The sequence below is a fragment of the Rhipicephalus sanguineus genome, unplaced genomic scaffold, assembly GCF_013339695.2.
Source record: "Rhipicephalus sanguineus isolate Rsan-2018 unplaced genomic scaffold, BIME_Rsan_1.4 Seq4304, whole genome shotgun sequence".
Taxonomy (NCBI): domain Eukaryota; kingdom Metazoa; phylum Arthropoda; class Arachnida; order Ixodida; family Ixodidae; genus Rhipicephalus; species Rhipicephalus sanguineus.
The window spans coordinates 356,741-379,579 of record NW_023615237.1 but is presented as its reverse complement, the minus strand read 5'-3'; the positions used below and the strand labels follow the sequence as shown (position 1 = coordinate 379,579).

Here is a 22,839-nt window from a genome sequence, read left to right as displayed (position 1 = left end):
GAAAGCCACACCGCAGTGGCGGCTTTCCTTGTCTTGCCAGGAGGCCTTGAAGATGCCCCCCGCGTATTTTTGTCCTCCTTACTTTGTGCTGCGTATGCCTACACAGAGATGAGTCAATTGTTGCAGCTTATCATGGCTCTGCGCGACTAGTCATGGCAGTATCAAGGACGCCAAATTGTACTTATTTCGCCTGCTTTGTTGACAATAGACACGAAACAGGTGTGATTTACGCAAAATACACAAACAAACACTTCCAGGAACTGTAAACATTTCTTATATTGGTTTCATTTTAGGCCATGGGTGGGTCCGCTCTTTCGCTGAGCGTTGGAAAACGCGCTACAGAAAAGAATGTATTCTACATAGTAGGACGGGCAATTTGCGCTAATGGTATATTTGCTGTAAAATCTAATAGGGAGCCGATATTTTCTCATGGCGTGGGTATTAGAGATATGTTAGAATAAAAATCCAAAAATATCTCTCGTCGAGTTTAACGGGCAATAAATTTAGAACATATATCATTGATGACATTTTATTGCGACTGTAATTTGATAAAAATAAAGCGAACAGAGTTATTTGGGATCTCATCAACGTATTCAGCCAGTTTGGTGATTCACAGCGCAGAAAACAAAATAACAAATGTAGGGCCAACCGTATTGCTGAATCCTAGTTTAAAAGGGCTGTATATCACAAGGAAAGGGCATGTTTTAGTTCGAGACTAGTTCTAGTCGGCATGCTATAGCTATAATCTAGCTTAATTTTATGGGCTATATCACTGCTCCTTGTTAGACTAAGCGTCATAGATAAGACAAACCCTTCTGTGCAAAATTTATCGCCTCTGCGGAAAACATTTCATATTTAGTTTAAGAGTGCAGCGAGGCACAGACTAGAGACAAAGCATTGGACTACTCGAACGCTGCACGCTCAAGCAAATATGCTAACGTAACAACTCTGCCATCTTGTGTTAATCTAAAACATGTCTTTATTTGCTCTGTGTCATCAAAAGTGAATCGTGCTGTCATTCTTTGCGTGCCAAAGTATTCAGTTACAGCCATACGTCGCATGGAGTAGCTTGCATACAATGCGTGCAACATTTTACGCTTGAATTCATAGCAGTTGCTTCTGAAAAAGCTTGCAAAAATCGCTTTTTTCGTGATCCCAAATTAAACAATATAAAAGCAAAATTCTATATTATCTCTTGACACAAGTAACGCGTGACCTTGACCACGCTGCTCGTAGGGATGACTTCTGACGTTAGGCAGCGTCGCCGGCTGCGCACGGCATACTGAGAAATTGTGGAGACGAACACCAGAAAATTGGTAATATTTTCCAACAACGACGTTGAGCAGACTAGCTCTGCGGATTTATACATTACTTCAGTATTTACTAAGTTATAGCCAACTTCCGAAAACCGTCACCTCCTTGGTGCTCATCCTAGAGCGCCTATGTCTTGTCTACGAATACGTATGTTTTTCCAATAGCGATTATTATTTGCGTGATGCACAGTGAAGCAGTCGTATGCCAATACCGATGCGCATTTCATGCACGTTTTTGTTCGGCACAAGCCCTTGAGCACGACGGAGAGTAAGCTGAATATAGGGATATGTCCAGTAGTAAAGCAAATGAATGAAATTTTGTCTGTAACTACCTGAATAATACTTAAGGCGATTTTTTCGAAATGAACCACAATAGATAGTAACATCAGTTCGGATATGCTAAGTTTATTTTCCTCCATAACCCGTGAGGGCGGTAATACGTAATCGTTGGGATACAACAAGCGCAGAACAGTTGTACAACAACAAAGATCAAACACAACTTAAGAAATATGGTCCATGTTGTGTTTTAAGGATAAACAAATGAATCCAAGGGACAATTAAGCCATGAAAAGTGTAGGGAATTTTATTTGTGTTTTTTTTAACTGTAGCGCAATAATTACGATATAAATTCAACGGAATATGAGTGGACGGAAAAGCACTCTTTCCGTCAATGGGATACGGACTCACAGCTTTCGAATTACGCGTTCGACGCTCGACCAATTGAGCTACTACGGAAGGCGCTTCCCCGTCCGCTGTGTTGAGCATTTCCGGGCGTGTAATCCCTGGGTGTTCTGGCCAACATAACTCGTGGTCAAGGCGGCGAGTGTGCATATGTGAGGCATATGAGAACACGGCTAGGCTTCTTTTCTCTCTCTGATGTAGAAATTGCTAGAACTTGCATATATATGTGCTGGTACATTTGGTGACAAGTGTGCCACCAGGCTCGACAAAAAAATAAAAAAGTAAAAAAAATTCCGTTTTCTTTGCCTAAAGGTTGGCCTAATGTATCTACTTCAATTAAATCTATCTTTACTACAGGAAAAAAAAACGTAAATTCTCAGCCCAGTTCTCTGCCCTTACGGCAGAATGACCTTATTTTTTAGCTTAATACAGCGACCTCCAGCGTTCGCAGTACGCAGCACGGAATCCATGAATCAGGCTGAAGTTTCCCTGGCCCATCAGCATCATCGTCGGCGTAGCATTAGTGTACTGTGGCCACGTCTGCGTCTGGGGAAGCTCAGGAATGCTGCGAAAAAAAAAAACCACTTGTTATTTGCGTAAACAAATACTCGTGGTATAATCATTGTGGCTTTTTTCCAATTTATCCACTCCTGCTTCCGAAAGTCAAATCTAGCTGCTATGTGTTATCACCGTTTCTTTAGTAACAACTGTGCGTCATGCAGTCATGCTGTAACAGTAGCAATGTTAAGTTATCGTAGATGACGCACCAATAAACTTTTTTTGCCATCGTGGGAGTTTCTGATAATTTGGATTACATATGTGCTACCTGTTCACACTCACTTTCGCAATTATGCAAGGAGTTAACAGAAGCACTGTTGAGCCGCTTGGTTCCGGATTGCGTCACCTAAAATAGCATACCACTAGGATATTTATTGCGTTGTTTAACTTAAAATATGTGGCTGTATGAGCACTTGAAGTATACCTACACAATGTTGTTTCGAAAATTCAGCGGTTATTTCGCAGTCAATACGCTGGACAGAAAACACTTTTCGCGAGTTAGAACGTATATGTTTCCCAATGAGCGTGTACCACTTTCGCGTCTGTTGGCACTGAGAAAATGCAGCCGGAAGGTGCAGGTGCACATACACACGGGCAGCCAGTAAGCAGACGCTGTGCTATAGTTTACTAAACTAAAGCATGGTGGTCAGTGAACTCGAAAACTTACAATAGCCTTCTGGGTTTCAAGATGTGAGTGTGTTTTCGTGGGTCTCCCTGACATCGTGCTAGAGTACCAAAAATAATCCAGTTCTTGAATTACACTTCAAATCCTATTGCACTGTATTTTAAATGAGCTGCTTATTATTGCACATCAAAGTACAAACAAAAATACTGCGTCATTGCTTCCTTTTATGCCAGAATGGTTGTTTGGAAACTTTGGCAATACGTAAGTACGCTGAGAAAGCATGAACCGGACACGGACGAAAAAGGCACATACTACGTACATACACAGGCGCCACTTCAAACAATGTTATTGTTGAGACCCTAGAGCCAATTTACTGCAATGGTGTAAATTCAGCGCGCAATACTAACAAAAAGCACCCAGGACATCACAGCAAACTAATACTTAGGAATGTGTCTTGAGAAACACAGAAAAGAAATAATTGTTGTGTTAGCACTATAGAATGCATGCTTGCAGACATGTCATCCAGCGTTTAAATTCCTTCTTCGAAAGCTCTTCACAGTTACCGCCATGTTTGCATGGATAAAGGGATGTGAGGATCTGCGGCGCCCTTGCTGTGTAGACCGATTTGAAACAAAGAGCAAGCACGTCGGACATCCTCCCAGTACGTGCTCCCGCACCCAATGACGCAGTATATGCACGTCGTCATTAAATTTTGCTAATATTACTTCACTGCTGCGGTAAAAACGTAAAACCACTCGGCAGTTGCGGCAACTGTTTAGGCTGACCACCATGTTGTTGATCCAGGTACACAATAAGGCATTGCAACTATGACGCATTCGGCTGCTGAAAAATAGCTTCCCGGGGTTCATATATTCAAAAGGGCTGTCTTTAAAACGACCTTCTGTTACTGAAACGCAGCTGTTGCTGGTCGAGCGATTCATGACACGACGTTGCACGTCGCTGCACCATCTGCGAGCCACACAGGTGGTTTCGAAGACAAGCCATCTTTTCTCACATTCTATTGGATCCGCAGAATTTGAGACGACAAGTAGTGAGCGAGGTGTGTTCAAAAGAGCATCCCGGTAACATGACAGAATGCGTAAAACAAGAAACATTTTCCGGCGAAACGCAAGAACGAGATTTGCTTAGAGGAATAACAAAAGAGAAAATCTCTTTAGTGAACAATGAATGGAGTTGCCAGCGGTGCGCTAAACAAGAATGCATTCCTAGTGTGCGTGATTAAACTGAAGCGATACGCACAGTGGGCGATATGTGCCAAATACATAGAAAACGCACCACATAAACACAGTAAAGCATTTAAATAAAATTTATGTGCCTGAGGAAGCTTAAATGCACGGTCGTTGTGAGACATGCGCGAAAGAAATCTTTGTGCTCACAACATGCGCAACATCTTTGTGCGCACAAAGATGTTGCCCTACGTACAGCAAAACCAAAAACGTACAAATGTACAAAAACCTGGAACTTGATAAATTAGGTAAAAGCGTCGAAAAAGGCGAAAGACTGTCCTATCGTATTTTCTTTAGTTCAAAAACGCAGAAATCTGACATTCCTTTCAGGGTCATCATCTCTGAAAAAGGTACATGGCAAAAACAGATTGCAACGTATCTGCTAGATACGTTGTACTCAGACTACTTGAGATTCGAGATCCTTTTCTTATGAAGAACTCTAACCCGGTTGCAGATTTCGTGAATGCACACGCCAATGAAGCAGAGTTTCCAGATGCTACCGACCTACCAAGCAAATAATCATCACAAAAGAAGCCCAGAAAAGCGGTGCGACTTTCGCGAAGAAGCCCAAAGGAAGCGTAAATTTAATGAATTTTTCCAATGTTGAAAATATTTTTAATTATAACAAAAAGTGCCACTCAAATACGAAGGTGAGTTGAAAGATTCACTTTAATTATTTTATACAGCGAAAATATGCGCAACTGTGAATGAAAGCACATATGTACTTTTTAACATTGTCTCCATTCGGCTGAGTGCACGTTTGCCAGTGCATGATTAAGGTTACTTGTTGATTCCCCCAGCGTATGTTTGTCTTCAAGATGCAGCTACTCAACGTCATCGAGAAACGTGCTATTAGTGAACACAAACGCTCTATCACTAGAATAACTATATTTGCTGGAAAAATGCAAATAAGCGCAAAAACGCTACAAGCGACTCGAAAATTCTACAAGCGGCTCGGCAGAAGAAAGCCCAAGTCCGCTTATTATAAGCGGGACTGACAACTCTGCAGTGAAGGCCTTATGGCCTTTTCTGTTGCCGTTGAAGATCTTTATTACTTCCTGCCCCATGTCGAGCTTCTGTAGAGCTTTGAAGAATGTATAGAAGAATTGGGGCCTGTAAAGTTTTCCTATGAAGGCGGTGTTTCTGTAGGTGCTTTTCATAGAATTAATCGAGTTTCTACGTTCATTTTAAGAAACGAGACTCCCTTTCTGCAGAAAAAACGAGTTTGCATCGGCTCTTGCTTGGCGTAAATTTTAAGTGATTTATTTTTTAGCAGAAATTGACCGTCGTCTGTCTCTGACACTTGACCAACATACTGAATGCGTAACCATTTTTTAGATTTGTTGATGATTTTATGGTGTTTTTTAACAGGACGTTGGATATGTTCCAGTGATCAGTGTGATGACATTGTATGCGTTTTACGCAGGTGTCTTACTGCTCTTGTCGTGACTGTCGAGTTGCCGGTATATGGATCTATGAGATTCCTCGATCTGAAGTTGGTTTTTACAGATATTCACACCTGCTGGTCACACCTGCTGTCAGATGCTGTCCAGATGCAGGTAGTATTAAGGAGGATTATAGCCCTTAAAACGTCCAATTAGGCTAGTTTGCGTTTGCAATGTACTACGTTGCTAAAGCTGAAGTGTCAGCGCGGCCTCCCAGTTTGACTACACGCAAGAGGTGTTTTCTATATCAACATCTGCACGTATCGGCTATCGCCACGCCCTTCATACTTTATTATTCTTGATGTTTTCTGACATCGTATAAACGGTCTTATTTCAATAACATTTCAGTTTGAAGCTCACCGCTCGTCCTCTTGCGTTAGTTGTCTATTCTTGTCCTCGCATTTACCGCGCGGCTTCATGTCAAACGTGGCTACGCCTTGGGTAGTCCCCGACTACAATTCGTGAATTGGAAAATGTGCCGCAATATACATAATTGAATGTCATTCAATCAGTTTCAGTACGTTGCTTGCTTTATAGGGTTTCGCAACCCTTAGTGATTCAGGCTATGAAAGACGCCATAGTGGAGGGTTGCGGATAGTCTATATCACTTGAGGTTTCATAACACGCACTGGCATTCTACAGCACACGGAAGTCAATTTTAATTGCTCAATCAATTTTATTCATTTCATCTTTTAGAGACGTTTACCGCACCTGATAGCTCACTCATAAATAAATTTATCTCTTTTCCTCGGAAACCATATTTCTAGTGTAGAAATAGGAGCCGGTTTGAGAGAGGCTGGCCAAGTCTGCCAGTTCACACCTGCGAGACAGTGCTCTGGGTTACAGTGCGGATGCCGGTACAGTTGGTCATATGCAAGAGAACTTTAGAATGTCCGCGAAAAAAAAAGCAGATATTAAAATGACGCAACGTCGTTACAGAGGGAGCTAACAGTGCAAAAAATAAACAGAAACTTGTATGAAGAAAGAAAGAAAGAAAGATTACTAGGATACTTGACTGTAATAGATTCAGTAATAAGAGACTGTTATCAAAAGGCTACTACTGGTTGCACATTGCTTAAAAAGTATGCTAATAAATATCATCATCACTACTTAACGACTTGCTGCCGGGTAGGCAGCTTTAACATGATCGCGCGCTGTGCCAGTGACTGCTAACAAGGGTTCCAAAATATCTAAGCCGGTCACAGATGTTTCAAACGAAACTGAGATAGCGATAACTTTCACCAGGGGATCGCACATCACAACAGCAACATTTTCGATGTGGCGTCGAAACATCGCTGCAACGAATGTGTAGAAATATGATGCAGTTCATATGACGTGCAAACTGAAGCTGCATGCCAAGGACAGTGGTAGTGAAGGCGGCTTGGTTGGCGTAATATTGACAGTGTCATCAACAACATCAATGTCAACAACAAATGAGAAAGGTTGAAGCGCGGATTCTGAATGAACGCGACTAAGCCAGTTCCCGCACGTTGTAGCCTGAGAAGAATGTGCCAACAGTGGTTGAAACTATGAGGGCGTGCCACCCGTCGCTGAATCCTTACCTTTGCTATCAAGGCCAGAAGCAAACATGACGCAGGTGCTCCGGCGGCTCTACTGCGTCAACTGAAACTTACCATGCACAAACCGCGCACATGACGGGGAAATGTAGGTGTTTCACTGTTTTTTTTTACTCTAAATTTTTACCTCTGAGTGTATTACTACCAGCAATGTGCACTTTACAGGCAGACAGCGTTTTTGTTGAAGTTTGCAATATACGCGATGCCGCCGTTTTCAAGCGCTTGTCGCAGCTGGTGACAATGATGCATGCGCGAAGCGGTGAGCCTTGAACTGCAGTCGAGGACAACAGAAAAATACGGATAGGATTCCCATATATATTTACGCATGCATAACTTCCTGTTCTGCGCAGCAACTGTAAAGGGAAGCAAGAAAAGTGTCATTATTTGAAGTACATATAAGGTTTCCTTTGTGCATATTTTTGCAAGAGTCCCTCTTCCTTACGAATGATGCGTGCGTACCAGAAAAGAAGGTTAAATTCTTAGCTGTCAAAATTGTACGCAAGCTGGCACAAAAAAAAAAGGTGAAACGATAATTTCATAATCCTCTCTACAGCACGTTTCGCAAAACGTTGAGGAGGAAAGCAATGCGGCAGCTTGGGCGCGTTGGTATTTCATCTTGAAAAAGTAAGAGCACACGCAAAACACGGACGACAAAGAGTCACACGTATGCACACACGTAGGCGCTATGTGTGTGCATATGGGTGACTTTTCGTCGTCCGTGCGCTCTTTGCTTTTCAATGCGGAGGAAAGCTTCAAGCACTGCCAACATCAGCCTCTGAACGAGTTAACATAGGTGCGGCAAATGCGTGTGTTGAAGATGACCTGTCGATATCATGCCGATGTTTTATGATGAAACTTATAGCATCAGTCGGAACGTTTAACAAATGCGGGTTATTCTGAGCATGGGCTGCGTTTTGTGGCCGAACTGCTTCTAAAAAATGCTTAGTTCTGTGGCACAACAGAGGGGTTTCAAAAGTAGGAAGGCTGTTATTCAACATATGCGCTATCTCATGATCTTAAGAAGATACCGAAGTGTTTGCGTTGATGAGCTGTTGGCGCTTTTATATAGCACCGCCAACTCCTTTCCACAGATAACACAGGGGGCAGTCCGGGCTTGGGAAACGTTCAGGGTACATTGTGTGCAGTGCCGCAGGGCTCGGGTAAATGCTTGTTTGTAGCAGTCCGAGAGTAACTGCTTGGGCCCTGCATAGTGAGGAGTGTGGTAGAGGCAGCACTCTTCTTGAGAGATAGCGGTGCTCGCATATCTCGTTGTACGAGCAGAGAGGCTCGGGTCGCCCAGGAGATGACGCGCTATCCGCAGGGTTGGTAAAATCGATGAACGATTAATCGACTAAAGGTCTACAATTCATCGATTAATCGTCATCAATTCCTGCATTTCGATTAATCGAATTACAGTGAAACCTCGGTGATACGAATCTTACGGGACCACCAAAAATATTCGTATCATCCGAAATTCTTATCACCAGAAAGCATGGAATATTGCCATGCGACAAAGGAAAGCTGGCTTACATTTTAACTTTTTTGTTTTTCAGGGCCGCAAGAACATCAGCAAGAGGTGCCCGCACAAGTGCGACCTCAACGGTCGCGCATGTTGACGTTGTGAGGTCTGACACCTTCGCCAAGACCGTCCTCGCCTTCTTTCAGTCCTCGTCCACCTTTCATAGGATGTCTGATGCACGAGGCAGGCACGTGTAAACACTGTACAACGACAGCAGCCCGCATCGACGCGTTAGAAAAAAAAAGCATGACGCTAATGTCCTCTGTAATCTAAACGCGAAGGCACACGGAGGCACGTAAGAGCCTCAAAGATTCGCGCACACAATCTCGGAGGCCGTGGCGCGTCTCTCAAGGTTTATTCTGACCGTAACAAAAAAGTTCTTCTTACACCGTGTATATGACGATTTGGCGGTGGGGCGCGCATGCCCACGCTTGCGTTCCCGTACTCGCACGTGCTTGGAGCGTCTTCCGCGACAGCGCGGAACGCACCTCTTCGTGCCTCGGCGGTAGCGTACGTTCGTATCAAACGTCGCTGGTTGAAAATCGGTTCGCAACAACTGTACTCCATTACATTGCAGGCCAATAGGCCTTGGCAGGGACCAACGAAAAATTCGTATCATCCCGAAATTTGTATGAACTGTGATCGTGTCACCGAGGTTTTACTGTAATCGATTAAGATTATTCGATTAATCGATTACGGCATCCCCCACTCCCGCGCCCAACCTCGCCCCTTGGCCGGAGCGCATGACTGCGAGGCGCGCTATCCTGAGACGCAGATACTGAACGCTATCCTTAGACGCAGGAAGTTGCAAAGCCGAATGGCACTACTTTTCCTGGTTCTATTTGGGATGCCGTCGATCGCGCACTTCTACGCAATTGCGTTGCACAGGAGTACGATACGACGAACCAAATGCCTTCTCAATTCAAGACATACTATAGTAACCCTGTAGTCGATTGCCGCACCAATCCGAACCAACTTGAGACTTGGCACATAATGCGAACTGGCCTAGATCATGTGTTTGACGTTGCAATGGAGTATATGCCAATTCCTACAACGTCAGTAGCATCCGAGCGCCTTTTTTCGTATGCTGGATGTGTGGCGACCCAAAGGAGGTGTCGGTTGTCGCCCGAGCATCTCGGGCAACTGAAATTTCTTCGCTCAGTAGAAAAAAAAAAACATGTGGTTCGCAGCAGCAACCCCATGAAACAAAACAAAAGGGGACTGTTGAGAAAGCAAGCAGCACGTCAATTTGCCAACTTTCAAAAGATAAGTTTATTCTTTTCTGTAGATTTCATACGTGCCAGCGCATCGTCTTGTAGCTTATTTTGTTCGTGTTTGTTTTTTGCCGCGCGGTTTCATCGTGTTGCCGCATAAACGCATGTCTCCTTACTATTGATAAACGAGTAGTTTTCGTCACCTGTATTGTCAATCGCAACTTTCTTTGTATTTTATTCAACCCTCAGATGTACTCTTTTCCTGTGTAATTGCGGCATTGTAATATGCGCTGCTTATTTCCTGGCTGGTTCTTAGTGCCGTTCTGTTTTACTCCTTAGCATATAAAATGTTGTTTACCAATCAAAGAGAGAGATAAAATATATTATAAGGCAGAGAGAGTGGCCTGAGCTAGTACGCCCCTGCCTGCTACTCTGCACCGGGGAAACCGCAACGGGGGACAATAGTGATGAAGTACGATGATGGGGAGATGATTAGGTAATCCGTATATACATAAGAAGACAGGTTTGCTCGCGTAGAGAGGACAAGGACGCTATAGCAACCATCTTTTGTTATGCTGTATACCAATAGCCCAACTGCCCGACTTAGAGGGTATATACCATTTTCATAATTGTTGAGCTAACTTTCCTACGATGCATTTAGCCCAATTAATGGCGGCTAGTCCCTTCTTCAGACAGAGTGTTCAAGCGCGGTTTACTTGCGCTGGGACGAGGAAAGTGTAGATTCGGCTCTGTTGACACGAACACGCATAACAGACAGCACGTGCAACCTCGTCTCCTCTTGAAGCACGAAAGTGTCTGCCATTAGTTGAGAGGAAATGTAGCGCAGGAATGCGCACTCGCGAATTGTGAAAAGGGTCTTATAGACCCCTTATGTAATCCGCAACTATACGCGTCGACTTACCGAACGTCTAGCGTCCAGTGCATTACTGTTGAAGAAGTGACCTTGTAGCACTTTGTCATACTGCATAGTCGCATATTTAGGGAAAAATACACCATTCAGCTAGAGGCCCCCGTCTTCTGCTGTGACAAGAAAGAAGGACAGTCGCGAGATTTATGTTGTAATGTCTGGTACACTATATAGCGTTCACACTTCAGGATGTACGCACGATTGAAAAGGTGCGAGTGGCGCCGTGTTACGACAATGTTCAGATGAAACCTGCGGAGTATGCTGGCGCAGCTGCTGTTTCTTCTAGCCGGGGGGGCAGAAACTCATGTCACTCTATTTCCGGCATTAATAATTAGAACTAACAGTCAATAATGCCAAGGAAAGTATAGGGGATGTTATTTGTAATAATTGAGATATAAATGTGAAGAAAGAAAAGTGGACGGAAAGATAACTTGCCGCCGGCAGGCACCGAACCTACGACCTTCGAATAACGCGTCCGATGCTCTGCCACTGAGCTAATGTGGCGGTCATCCCCCCGTCCACTTCATAGGGTATACATGTGCATTTAATCTTAGGAGTGTTAGTAAGCGCCGATCACTAGAGCGAGCGTCTTATTTAATTCCTCCTCCTCCTCGTCTCTCTTTTACCTTTCTCGCGATTTCCTCACCCTCCGCCACACTGCGTGTGTCAACTGCGACTTTCCAACCAGTGTGGTCCCCGAACGCGCCTAAGGTTTCGATGAGCTCGAGTAGGGAGGCTTCGAGAAAATACGACCTGCTGCCGAATAGTCCAGGGATGATGGCCACAGATGCTTGAACGACGACGGGACCCTTGTGTCCAGTCTACGAACACGGGAATTTTTGCACACTGGACACAAGGGGCCCATCGTCGACACTTTCGAAAGTGGAAATTTTCGATCGTCAGCGCCTCTGATCAAAAGATTTGGGTCCATATCAAACACGAACGATGCCTCTCAAACAAAGAGATATCCGTTTTAGAGCACCCATAAAAAATGTCGATTAATTGATTAACCGATTAAATGATTCCACAACAAGCAATTAATCGATTAAACACTAAATCGATTAAGGATTAACGATTCATCGATTAAAAATTCTAATCGACCATCCCTAGTTACCCGGCACACGGTCAGTCAAACCTCGTGCAGCCGAGTGCGCCTCGTCGTTGGGATTGAGCGAGGCACCCTCAATGGTTCCAAGATGCGCAGGAAAAACCAGACCAATGAGTGGTTTTTGAGCTCTTTGACTTTGTGAATGATCTGTAGGAGCTGGGCAGCCACCATGCCCATCTGAAAGGCCTTGATAGCGGACTTCGAGTCTGAATAAATTGTGTCATGTACGCCATCCGTCAATTCAAGAGCAATGGCAACCTGCTCTGCAACGCTGGAACTAGAAATGCGGATGGTAGCGCAGCTGATGACTTTGCAATGAGTGTCCACGACCACTGAGGAGAAGGCTTCTTCTTGAGTGTACGAAGCAGCATCTACGAACTTAGTGACATCTTTTAGCCGCGAAAGAGCACAACACAAAGGAAAGAAACACAAAACGACAGGACGGGCGGCCGCCCGTCCTGTCGTTGTGTGTTTCTTTCCTTTGTGTTGTGCTCTTTCGCGGCTAAAAGATGTCACTAAGCAAGTACCAACTAGGCCAACAAACAGTCTTGTTAGCATCTACGAAGCATGCTCGATCCTTGTCCAAGCGGGTACTGGCAAGCAAAGATCTACCCCTGGCTCGTCTTCGTGCTTCGTTGTAGATTGGATGCATATTGCGCGGCATCCGGGGTATGGAAATCTTGGTGTTGAATGTTTCTGCGTCCCGTGCGGTTTTGCTGTTACCCTTCCTAAATATGCAACTGCGTTCCTTTACATGCTAAAGTGTTAAGATAGAGAAAATTTAAGATTTTGACTGTTGTAAAAGGAAGCGTTAGGTTTCGTTTAGGAAGACGATATCGTTAAACAGGTAAAGCGAAAGTCCAAGCCAACTTCTGTGATCGGGTACAACAGAGAGTGCTGCATGAAGCCTTTCAATAATGTTCTGATGGCTTACGTCACAATGGAGAATTTTATTAATACATATTATTACATTTTATTATCAGTAATGAATCCCTTTTTTCTGTCACCATTAAACAATAGAGACAGCGTTATGCTACTATCAAAGATGCGTTCGTATGTGGCTTCCGAATAGTCTTGCAGGTAAGTCGTTATTAGTCAAAGCGACGGCATCTTGTATTGTAGGCGTGATGTGGTCGACACCAATTTTCTGCAACAGGGCTTCCTGTGTCCTTATGATTCGTAAGGTGGAATCTACGAGGATTGAAGAGACAAGAACATACCAACTGCAGGGTTAAAGTTGTAGTTCAAAAGTGATTCGTTGAGCAGGGAACTTCACAGACACGTACACATGTCAGAGCGAGTGCCGCTCTTAATGTTCAGCCTTGAAGGTTGTCATATTGTATTTCGTTCGCCATGTAGAGCTACAACTGAACAAAGAACTAGTGTTAATGATGAAACAGCAACAAGCCAAATATCGTTCCTTGAAAGAATTTATTTATTTATTTATTTATTTATTTATTTATTTATTTATTTATTTATTTATTTATTTATTTATTTATTTATTTCATAATACCCCTGAACGCCACAGAAGGGGTATTACATAGGGGAACAGACACATTATTCAAAGCTATGTACTGTCGGCTGCAAAAGTTTGTGGGATCTGCAGCGCGTGGCGGAGTGACGGAAAACGGCATTGCGGCATCACCTACCGTGACGCGGCGGGTGTTGAGACTATCGGCCTCGGCGATTAGCGACGGCGTGTTTAGACAGCGTGCCGTTGCCAGATCTACTCGCGGAGGCCGCAGCCGATAGCCTCAACACCCGCCGTATCACGGTAGGTGACGCAGCAATGCAGTTTTCTGTCGCTCCACCACGCGCTGCAGATCCCACAAACTTTTGCGGCCGACAGTACATTTATACAATGCAAAACGAGTTATACAAAATAACGACAGCGAGCATGATCTAACAGATTAGAGTCGTGTAGCATAGTTAGTCGGGAACCGCATAAATTATAATTAAAGTAACCATATTTAATAGCTGGTATAAGCAACAGAGAAAATTTCCACGAAAGAATGAGCCGGGAACATTAGCCCAATCCATAAAGAACGTTTGGTTCTCTCCGGTATATATTTTACATTGCATCTATTCGAAAAGCGTAGGGAGAGAAAAAGTATGCATTAAAGATTACATGTCATTACTTGGAAATGGCACTTTTGACTGCTGCCGAATATCGTGGTACTACCCTGAACTGCAAGTTATGACTAGTGTCCAAAATACGTGAGCGCGTGCTTTGTTGCATTTATACACGAGGCGTTGGCATACTCTTGTGGATTATAGTTTAAGTATCATCGGTGCGTGCAACGCTCATCGGCGCTCTTAGTAACTTCAAGCTGCCTGGCCCACTATGGCGAAAGAAGGAAGTTCGTAAGATTGCCAACGCTATAATTTCATTCGAAAGAAACCTACCAATTGTGATATAATTTAGTCGAGATGGCTCTGAAGCGCGAGTTCACGCAGTGGGTGTCTGCTCCAAACGTCCTTGTGAAGCGCATTAATATTGTCGATATTCAGAAGTACACATTTCTAAGATGTGCCGCACTGCTAGCACAAGGACTACGCTCTTTTTCCAATATAATTGTTGCACTTTAACAAAAAAAACCCTTTTACGCCCACAATATCCTCCTCACTGCTAGATATGACGTCGTTTCGCCATTGAAAAGCGGTTTTATTTTTTCTACATGAAAACTTTCCTGATTGCTCCTACACTGCGACAATATGTTATAAAGTTTCAATTATTAAATTGCGTGATCGCTTAGCCTTCACTTACCTTGAAGTGAAGCCAAATACAGGATGCACTTGTTTTGTTTACAAATGTCCAAAACCTATAAAGACATACAGCATTTCTTTAACTACACGTTTACACCAGCGTCTATGAACAATGTAGTGTAATGTAGCCTTTCATTATTATTTATATAATTGATAAATATGAATGCAATTTTTAAATGCAAAGCAATTCCTAGCGAATCCAAGGCACTTTGAGCGTTTCTATATATCTACGTATCTATCTCTCTATCTCGCCGCCTAGTCTGGGTGCTCTAGTGATCGTTTCCTTAACTTTGTATAGAACTAAATTGGCATGGGAGGGTAAGATGATTGGACGAATATGACTATCTGGTCATGACAAGAATAACGTGAAAATCCTGTCGCGTACGCCGTCAAACCCTTTCCTCCAGACGCGTGTGGCACATACCTGTTTACCATGGGCCGTGCTGTACGGGTATGCGCCACAGGTGATTGATAGTTTATATCTACCCAGGAACGGCGAGAACAAACATTGGTAATTTAAATTCGAGAGCGTTAAGAAAAACCGACACCGCCAGCGTTGACCCGACAAATGAAAAATAATAAAAATTAACACCCCAGCAGAAATCGAACCTAAGCATTCTGCGTGGCAGTCAGGCATTCTACCACAGAGCCACGCCAGGTCTAAAAACTACTTTTGAAAAACACCCTATGCAGGCGTAATGTCGGTGCGACGACAATTGTGGTTATGATGCTGGCTATCCAATTTTATAACAAAGCAAGAAAAGACTACATATGTACGCCTACGATACAGGCGTCATGTCAGGTTAACGTCTGTGGTTCCAGTGTTGGCTCCGCTTTTATACCAGTCTAATAAACATTAAATTTGTGTTCCTATAATTAAACAAGCGATGTGCAAGCTAGCTAGTAGCATAGCGTCGGAACACACAAGAACAAAGAAGAAATACGATACGAACACTTCGTTGTCCTTGTGTACTCCTTCGCTATGCTACTAGCCAGTTTACGATGAATCAACAAGCCCTTATTGGTATCCTTGTCGATATGCAAGTGTTTTCTACCCCGGAAGAATACCCTAACGAAAATTAGGCATGATATTCACATCATCGCACCGTAAAGTGCACTTCGTTTCAATAGTACTGGTGTATGTGCTCTAACGTGAGTGTTGACGTTACGCCAGACCATAAGTTACCCTTTAAACGCCAATGTTGTCGACGTGCCTGGTAAGTCCACGATGTGCAGACTACTGTATTTACAAAAACACGTCGATCCACCTCGTAATGCGTGGCTCACAGCCAAAAAATGCAGCATAAAACTACTCGCAGACTGCTTTGCATGAAACCGATTCCCACAAGGCGTGGGAACTGCAGAATTTTTTTAACACGTCATGATCACAGCCGACATGCAATTGCAAATAAGTGGCTACCCTATTACAGTATCAGAGCAGACTCAGTAAAAAGGTTATTTCTACTTTTTGACATACGCCCTGCACCACGAAAAATTATGCAAGAACAAGAAAATCACTCCTCTGACTTCACTGTTCTCATTATTTATTGAATGATGTCGCTTAATCACCCATCGAGACAAAATGTACTGTGCTGCTTGACTGAAAACTAAGATATTGAGATCGGAAACTGCAGTCTGACAGTTGCGGTAAGACGTTTTTATTTTTGCAACAGTCCGCTTCACAGAGGCATCAATAAATCTGCCACTATAGAAAGCATTGAAGCAAAAGCTTCTTCGTCTGCATAAGCAATATGCATGACCTTTCCTCCGCTTCCGAATATCTGGATCGGCCCTGATCTTCTTATCTAAACATGTAGTACCAAGCCAAAACGTTTCAAACAAATTTTAACGAGAGCTTTTCGAAAGTCATATTCGCAATTTCTTGTCCTCAGCAAAAGTATGCGTTTGCTCTCCCTGACTATATTTTAACGAATAAGAAAAAAACAGAAGGAAGAGAAAAACGCCGAGAGATCCTTACATGATCGAGTGCGTGAACACCGGAAGAATCAATAAAGCTTATGGCGGAGCAGTCCATGACTACCGCCTTTGTAGCCACAGCATCCCTGCAGGCTTCCCTGAAACACCACGTGAGCACACTTTCTACGTCCGACTGAACGAGGCAATCTCAACAAGATGACTCAGGTCAAGCAACACACACTAAATAAACAGGTGTGTTTGTTTTGCAGCTTCAGCGGCGCTGGTTACGACACACAGGGTTAGGGCTACATAAAATGCCTAAGAATACAAACACGATAATAAACGCCGTCGTAGCCCATTTGGTAGTGCACCACAACCGTCACGCGGAGGTTGAGGGCTCGGTCCGCACTAGCGGCAAGTCATTTTAGGGGCAAAGCTCCTTAAAGCGGCACCCGTTCGTCCCCGTCGTAGTGGGTAACCAGTCTTAACGCTAGTACCAGATCTTGACCTCCAAGGTGGTGCCGGTGGGAGATTTCTCCTGTGCGTTGTTGAACAATAAAAAATTCGCAGCGTGCGCGTTAACTAAAAGCCGAATTCTTCTGTCTCTCATTCCCCATTAGCTGCTATTGGCATGTTCCAGTAGGAAACGTTAGTAGAAGTGTAAGTGTTAGCTAAAAGCCGACTTCTTCTGTCTCTCATTCCCATTAGCAGCCATTGTTTACCTCCATGGTAGTGCCTGGTGAGATTTCTCCTGTGCGTGATTAAACAATAAAAATTTTGTTCAAAACGCCGTTGATTAAATAAACCAACTAAAGACGCCAGATGTTTCCTAGAAGCAAAACGAAAAGACGCCAGATATTTCTAAAGCAAAACGAAAAGACGCCAGCTGCTTAACGAAAGACGCCAGATGTTTCTCCTCTCCTACGGTCTGCAGAAATCGATTGGTACTTGAAAGCGGCATTGTTTTGTGGTATGACTCGTGAGCGTGTCTTTAGCGAATGTTCCTGAAAGTGACCTCACAAAGGCGAGCCATATTGGCTGCATAGTGCAGCCCGTCTGTGTTAGCCTTGGTCATGTCGCGTGCCGCGTATTGTACTAGTGTGTCCCGAACATTTATGCGCAATAAATATCTGTGACTGGCTTGATACCTACAGGTTGTATCTGTGTCATACTTTGAACACGGCACCGTTTTACTTACATGTTGTCCAGCTTGCTTGTAACCTTGACGCTTGGACGCTTTTCATCCTTGAAGAGTTCCTCGAAGTCAGCCACGATGTTATGTTGCGTTGCGAAGCACAGCGGACTGCCAAAGCGGTATAGTGTCACAGTGTCTCTCTAGAATGTCGAACAAAATACGTTTTTCTTCAGTAGCTTCACTGATTCATTATATGTAGAATGAAGGAGTTGCACCTCTCCTTCGGAGGTGCCCTTAGCACAAGGAGTACTTGTGTATGTGGTGAGAACTGTTCGTCAAAAGTATACGTTGTTCGTGCAGAGTGATGTACCGCCTTATTAGCAACTGTGTTCAACCCAAATTGAATTTAGAGACTTTGATAGATGTGCTGGAATCCGTGACCTCGCCTCCTACATCACAACTGATGAAGCGACAGTTTGCCTCTAAAAAGACGCACAGAAAATAAGCCTGTGTTAACGAAAACGGCACCATCTCCTTCCAAAATGCTGCTTGTGTTTCGGTGGAAAATTTTTTAACGCTCTTAGAATTTGACCTTAGGAGTACTTTCATTCTTTTAGACAAATGCATGTACCTGCAAAAACACGGTATATGCATCGGCTCATGACTAGCTCGGTTTTATGCCAGCGGAAAGAAAACAGCGAAAAAGACGGAGCACAAGAGAAAATGAACCACAAGAAACAGCGCTGACTTACAACAATTCTTTAATCGTCAACGCCACGCAATATATGCTAGCGCAGTGCAACACGATGGAAAGAAGGGACAATGATAAACAAACGATAAGATGGACAAACAATTAGTATCGTCATAATAACCTATGCATATTTCGCGTACAACCGTCAGATAGATAATCAATTTCCTTTCCTGTCAAGACATTTCAAGGCCTGCTCAGGCATACGCTGCCCAGCCTAGCCATTTTTGTGCTCCGTCTTTTGCGCTGTTTTCATTCCATGTCGAACCAATACACCCAAGCATCCACTTTAGCTTTTTAGCCAGCGTTGATCGCAAGCTTGCTCATTATTTTAAACGCAATCATAGCCTGCACATTTTAAAGGTTTGTAGATACGTAGACGATTATTTAGCTCTTAGGAAATCTCTAATCTCCTAGGAAAAGGAGATTAGCTTTTTAGATGCCACTTGTTCTGCCTAACTCGCGCCTAATGTCGTAAAAGTGTAAACTGATACGCTTATGTTTCATCATGTGACCCTTCGATGTGTATATTTAATGTGTGTGGTGAATAAAAAAAATTCAGTTGATAGTCAGCGCTCGTGTCGTCGTTTCCTTATTCTTCTGTGTTCGTGTGTGTGCGCTGTGTTAAGATGACGATTATTTAGTTGTTTTTATTTGGAATGCTTCCCTGACCCACTGGCATCATATGTTAATGCTCTTTAGACAGCATGAAATGGGCTTTGTTTTATGCACGAAATTCCACTTCGGGACAGTTTACTGTTTTTAGGCCTAAGGTTGACCTTCAGCAAGAGGCATGTTTGCTGGCAGTATTCGCCATGTGCTAAGAAGTGGGTGGTGCCATTTGACTCAGCCGCCTCAAAGTTGTTAAAACGATGAGTTGCAATGCTCTGCCTGGTGTCGGCCCTAAATAAATCGTGAGTTCACGCGATGCGGCTTGCTTTTGATAAGCAGGTGCATCACCTCCAAAGGGCAGGTTTCCCTGGTAAGTTATTGACGTCAGTGGCGGAGACCCTCCTGCAGAAAGTGAAAGGCAAGGAGAAAGCAGTGACAGTTGATACGCAAACGATGACCTCAAAACTTGCAGTGCTGCCATATATACTCAAGGTTCCCCACAACCTAAAAAGGTGGCACGCAGGTATGGTGCACCACTCGCCTTCTCAGCCCTAGTCAAGCTGGGTCAGCTGTGTCCCCATACCTCTGGTAACAAGAGAAGACCGCAAGACTGTGGCAAGAAACACGGTACTGTATATACCAGATAGGAGACAGGAGTGGTGTACGAGATCCCCTTGACATGTGGCAAGTCTTATGTTGGACAGACTGGGCGCTGTGTTAATATACGAACGAGGGAACATGAGCTAAATTTAAACGATGAAAACGAATTCGCGCATTTGCCTGCGCACTGCAAAACTTGCAAGCGTAAACCGCGATTTCATAACGTGACGATTCTTGTTAGGAACAATAAAACGGCTCGTGAAACTTTGGAAGTGTTTTACATTCCGAAGTTGGGTGAAGTGTGCCTTAGCGAACCGTCGTTACAATTGCACTCTTCGGCGATTAGATTTCTTGTGGTTTATGTTTGTGGTTCTAGGCACATGCGTTGTATTTCAGTATATATTATTTGTGTTGTGGCACAAAATTAGTTGGAAGTGCCACCCATGTCCTCATCTTCGTTTGTGTGTGTCTTTTTAGCGGCAAACTAGGGCTTCATTATCTCGCCAACTAGGCCAAGGACATGTTTTCATTAGCACTGATAGCTGTGCGAGTTGGTGAGGATCCATATTGAGCGAAAAACTGCACGAAAAGACGAAGATAAGGAAGGAAATGACGGGTGCCTGTGCTTGCCATTTCCTTCCTCGTCTACGTTTTAAATGCGAAGCATTTCTTAGCAAACCAACCAAACTTTGCAAACGAAACCTGTTTCTATCTATCTATCTATCTATCTATCTATCTATCTATCTATCTATCTATCTATCTATCTATCTATCTATCTATCTATCTATCTATCTATCTATCTATCTATCTATCTATCTATCTATCTATCTATCTATCTATCTATCTATCTATCTATCTATCTATCTATCTATCTATCTATCTATCTATCTATCCGCCTACGCCTGGGCCCTCTCGTGGTCGTCTCCTTAAATTGGTAAGGACCACATTTGGCATAGAAGGACATCAGTGTATGACGAAGACGATTCAGAGATCATGATCTGAATAACGTGACTTGCCTGCCGCGTACGTTATGAAAGCTTTTCCACCAGACACGTGTGGCACATACCCACATAGCCCGGCCCATGGCATAGGGGTATGCGCCACAGGAGATTCACAGTATGCGTTAACACAGGATCAGCCAGAATATACAGAAATCTTAACGTGAAAGCGTTTAGGATGTTGTGTAGCAGAAAATCCGGTGCCGCCATCAACGGCGTTGTCGAGTGAAAAATCTGAATGGAAGGAGAGAAGAAGGACAGCACTTCGAGCCGGAATCGAACCTAGGTTCGATTCCGGCTCGATTCTGGTTCAATTCCCCACAGTTACGGCAGCGCTTCAAAAATCTCGGAAAAAAGACCGTGCACAAGCGTCATGTCGGGCAACGCCAGACGTGGTTGGTTGCAGTGTTGGCTGCCCGGTTTTATTACATTGTAATAAACATTGACTAAGCAATCTATAGTCCAGCGTTGCTTCAATACGCCAACGAATGCTACTTATCATATGCACATCACCGTACAGGAGCGTGCACCACATCTTCGCGATAAATCTTGCATCTCTGCTTTAGCCTAAGTGCGTCCATAAGCTACCTTCTACGCGCCAGTGTAGTCGACATGCCTGACAAGCCCACGATATGCTCACAGTGACATCGAGCCAATGCTTGGCTCAAAGCGAAAAATGTGACAAAGGCTTTTACTCACTGACCACTTCGCACGAAATTGATTCTTTCACTTGTAATCGATCGAGCGGAACATGGTCATGTTTACATGTATCGGCGACCATAGCATGGATGACTTAATGTTTCTCCTGGGATGAGTGCGTCGGCGTCCCCATCAAATAGGACACCCAGAGACAATGGTTACTAGGGAGCCATAGTCTTATTCGCTGACGCTGCCAACTTTTTCATTATGTCGTGGCTCTGACGTACCGAGTTCATTTTCTTTCAGGAGATCAGGAAAAATTCAGCGCAACATGACACAAAGACCAGAAGGGTGGACACAACACGTGCGCCCGTGTACTGTCCTCCCTTCTCGCCCTTTTGTCATTTGGTGCTGAATTTTTCCTAATGTCTTACCAACAAGGCCGAATTTCTCCCCTTCTTTCAAGAGCTTCGCTACCGAATATCAGATTGGTCTGCTGAGCTCTAGGTGGACCACCACGTGTAACTGCACAGCTGGCGCAGCAGACTTTATTCTGGCTGCATTGACAATATGCTCGACAAATCCAGTCGTCCTTGTCCAACCATTACGGACTCTAATATGGTAGGCTTTCAACATTAAAGACAAAGCTTTTAGCCTGCCGCTCGCCAAGAGGTGAATCAATTTGCTCTATTATGCGCCACACTAAATCACATCGCTCGCATATACGTTCTTCATTCTCTCATATTGCAATCTGTGGTAGCCACCGGCATTGCCTATCGATCTGCTTGTGCGTTATTAACGCGAAAGTCTTAGATGTCTCGTGAACCGCGAAGTTTGACCGGCGTCCCACGAAAGCGGCGTCAACACGAGGCATGCAAAAAATAATCATTCACGTTATGACTCACAATATGACCGCATCATCAAGTCACAGATCAACAAAATTTGTGACGTCACATAACCTGTCGTGACCTGTGCCCTAATCACATGACATCATTACTTGCTGAAAGGTGCGCGGATCCCAAAGGCAGTGCAAAACAAGGCGCGATGCAGAAAGCTTGCAATGGCTCCGATCCGGGAGGCATTGCAAAACTACGTTAGTTGCAGAAAGGTTTCGGAAGGGGGCGCGGGGCGGGCTTTCAATACATCGACTAAGAAAAAGAAGATGGCTTTCGCTTTCGAGTCGACTGAGGCGAATGCATAAGGGACCCT

At 43.9% G+C, this 22,839-nt stretch overlaps 1 protein-coding gene across 1 annotated transcript in view; it reads right to left on the bottom strand.

The window, feature by feature from the left end:
* Window positions 1-13,225: 13,225 nt before the first annotated feature.
* The window catches only part of LOC119377310 (uncharacterized), an 88,672-nt gene continuing 79,058 nt past the window's right edge, over window positions 13,226-22,839 (bottom strand). Inside the window, exons 17-20 of the mRNA XM_049411570.1 lie at window positions 18,097-18,233; window positions 16,960-17,056; window positions 14,983-15,037; window positions 13,226-13,406 (exon numbers count right to left, since the gene is read on the bottom strand). Of these exons, the coding sequence (XP_049267527.1) occupies window positions 13,255-13,406; window positions 14,983-15,037; window positions 16,960-17,056; window positions 18,097-18,233 (441 nt within the window). The 3' untranslated portion in view covers window positions 13,226-13,254. The remainder of the gene's footprint in view (window positions 13,407-14,982; window positions 15,038-16,959; window positions 17,057-18,096; window positions 18,234-22,839) is intronic.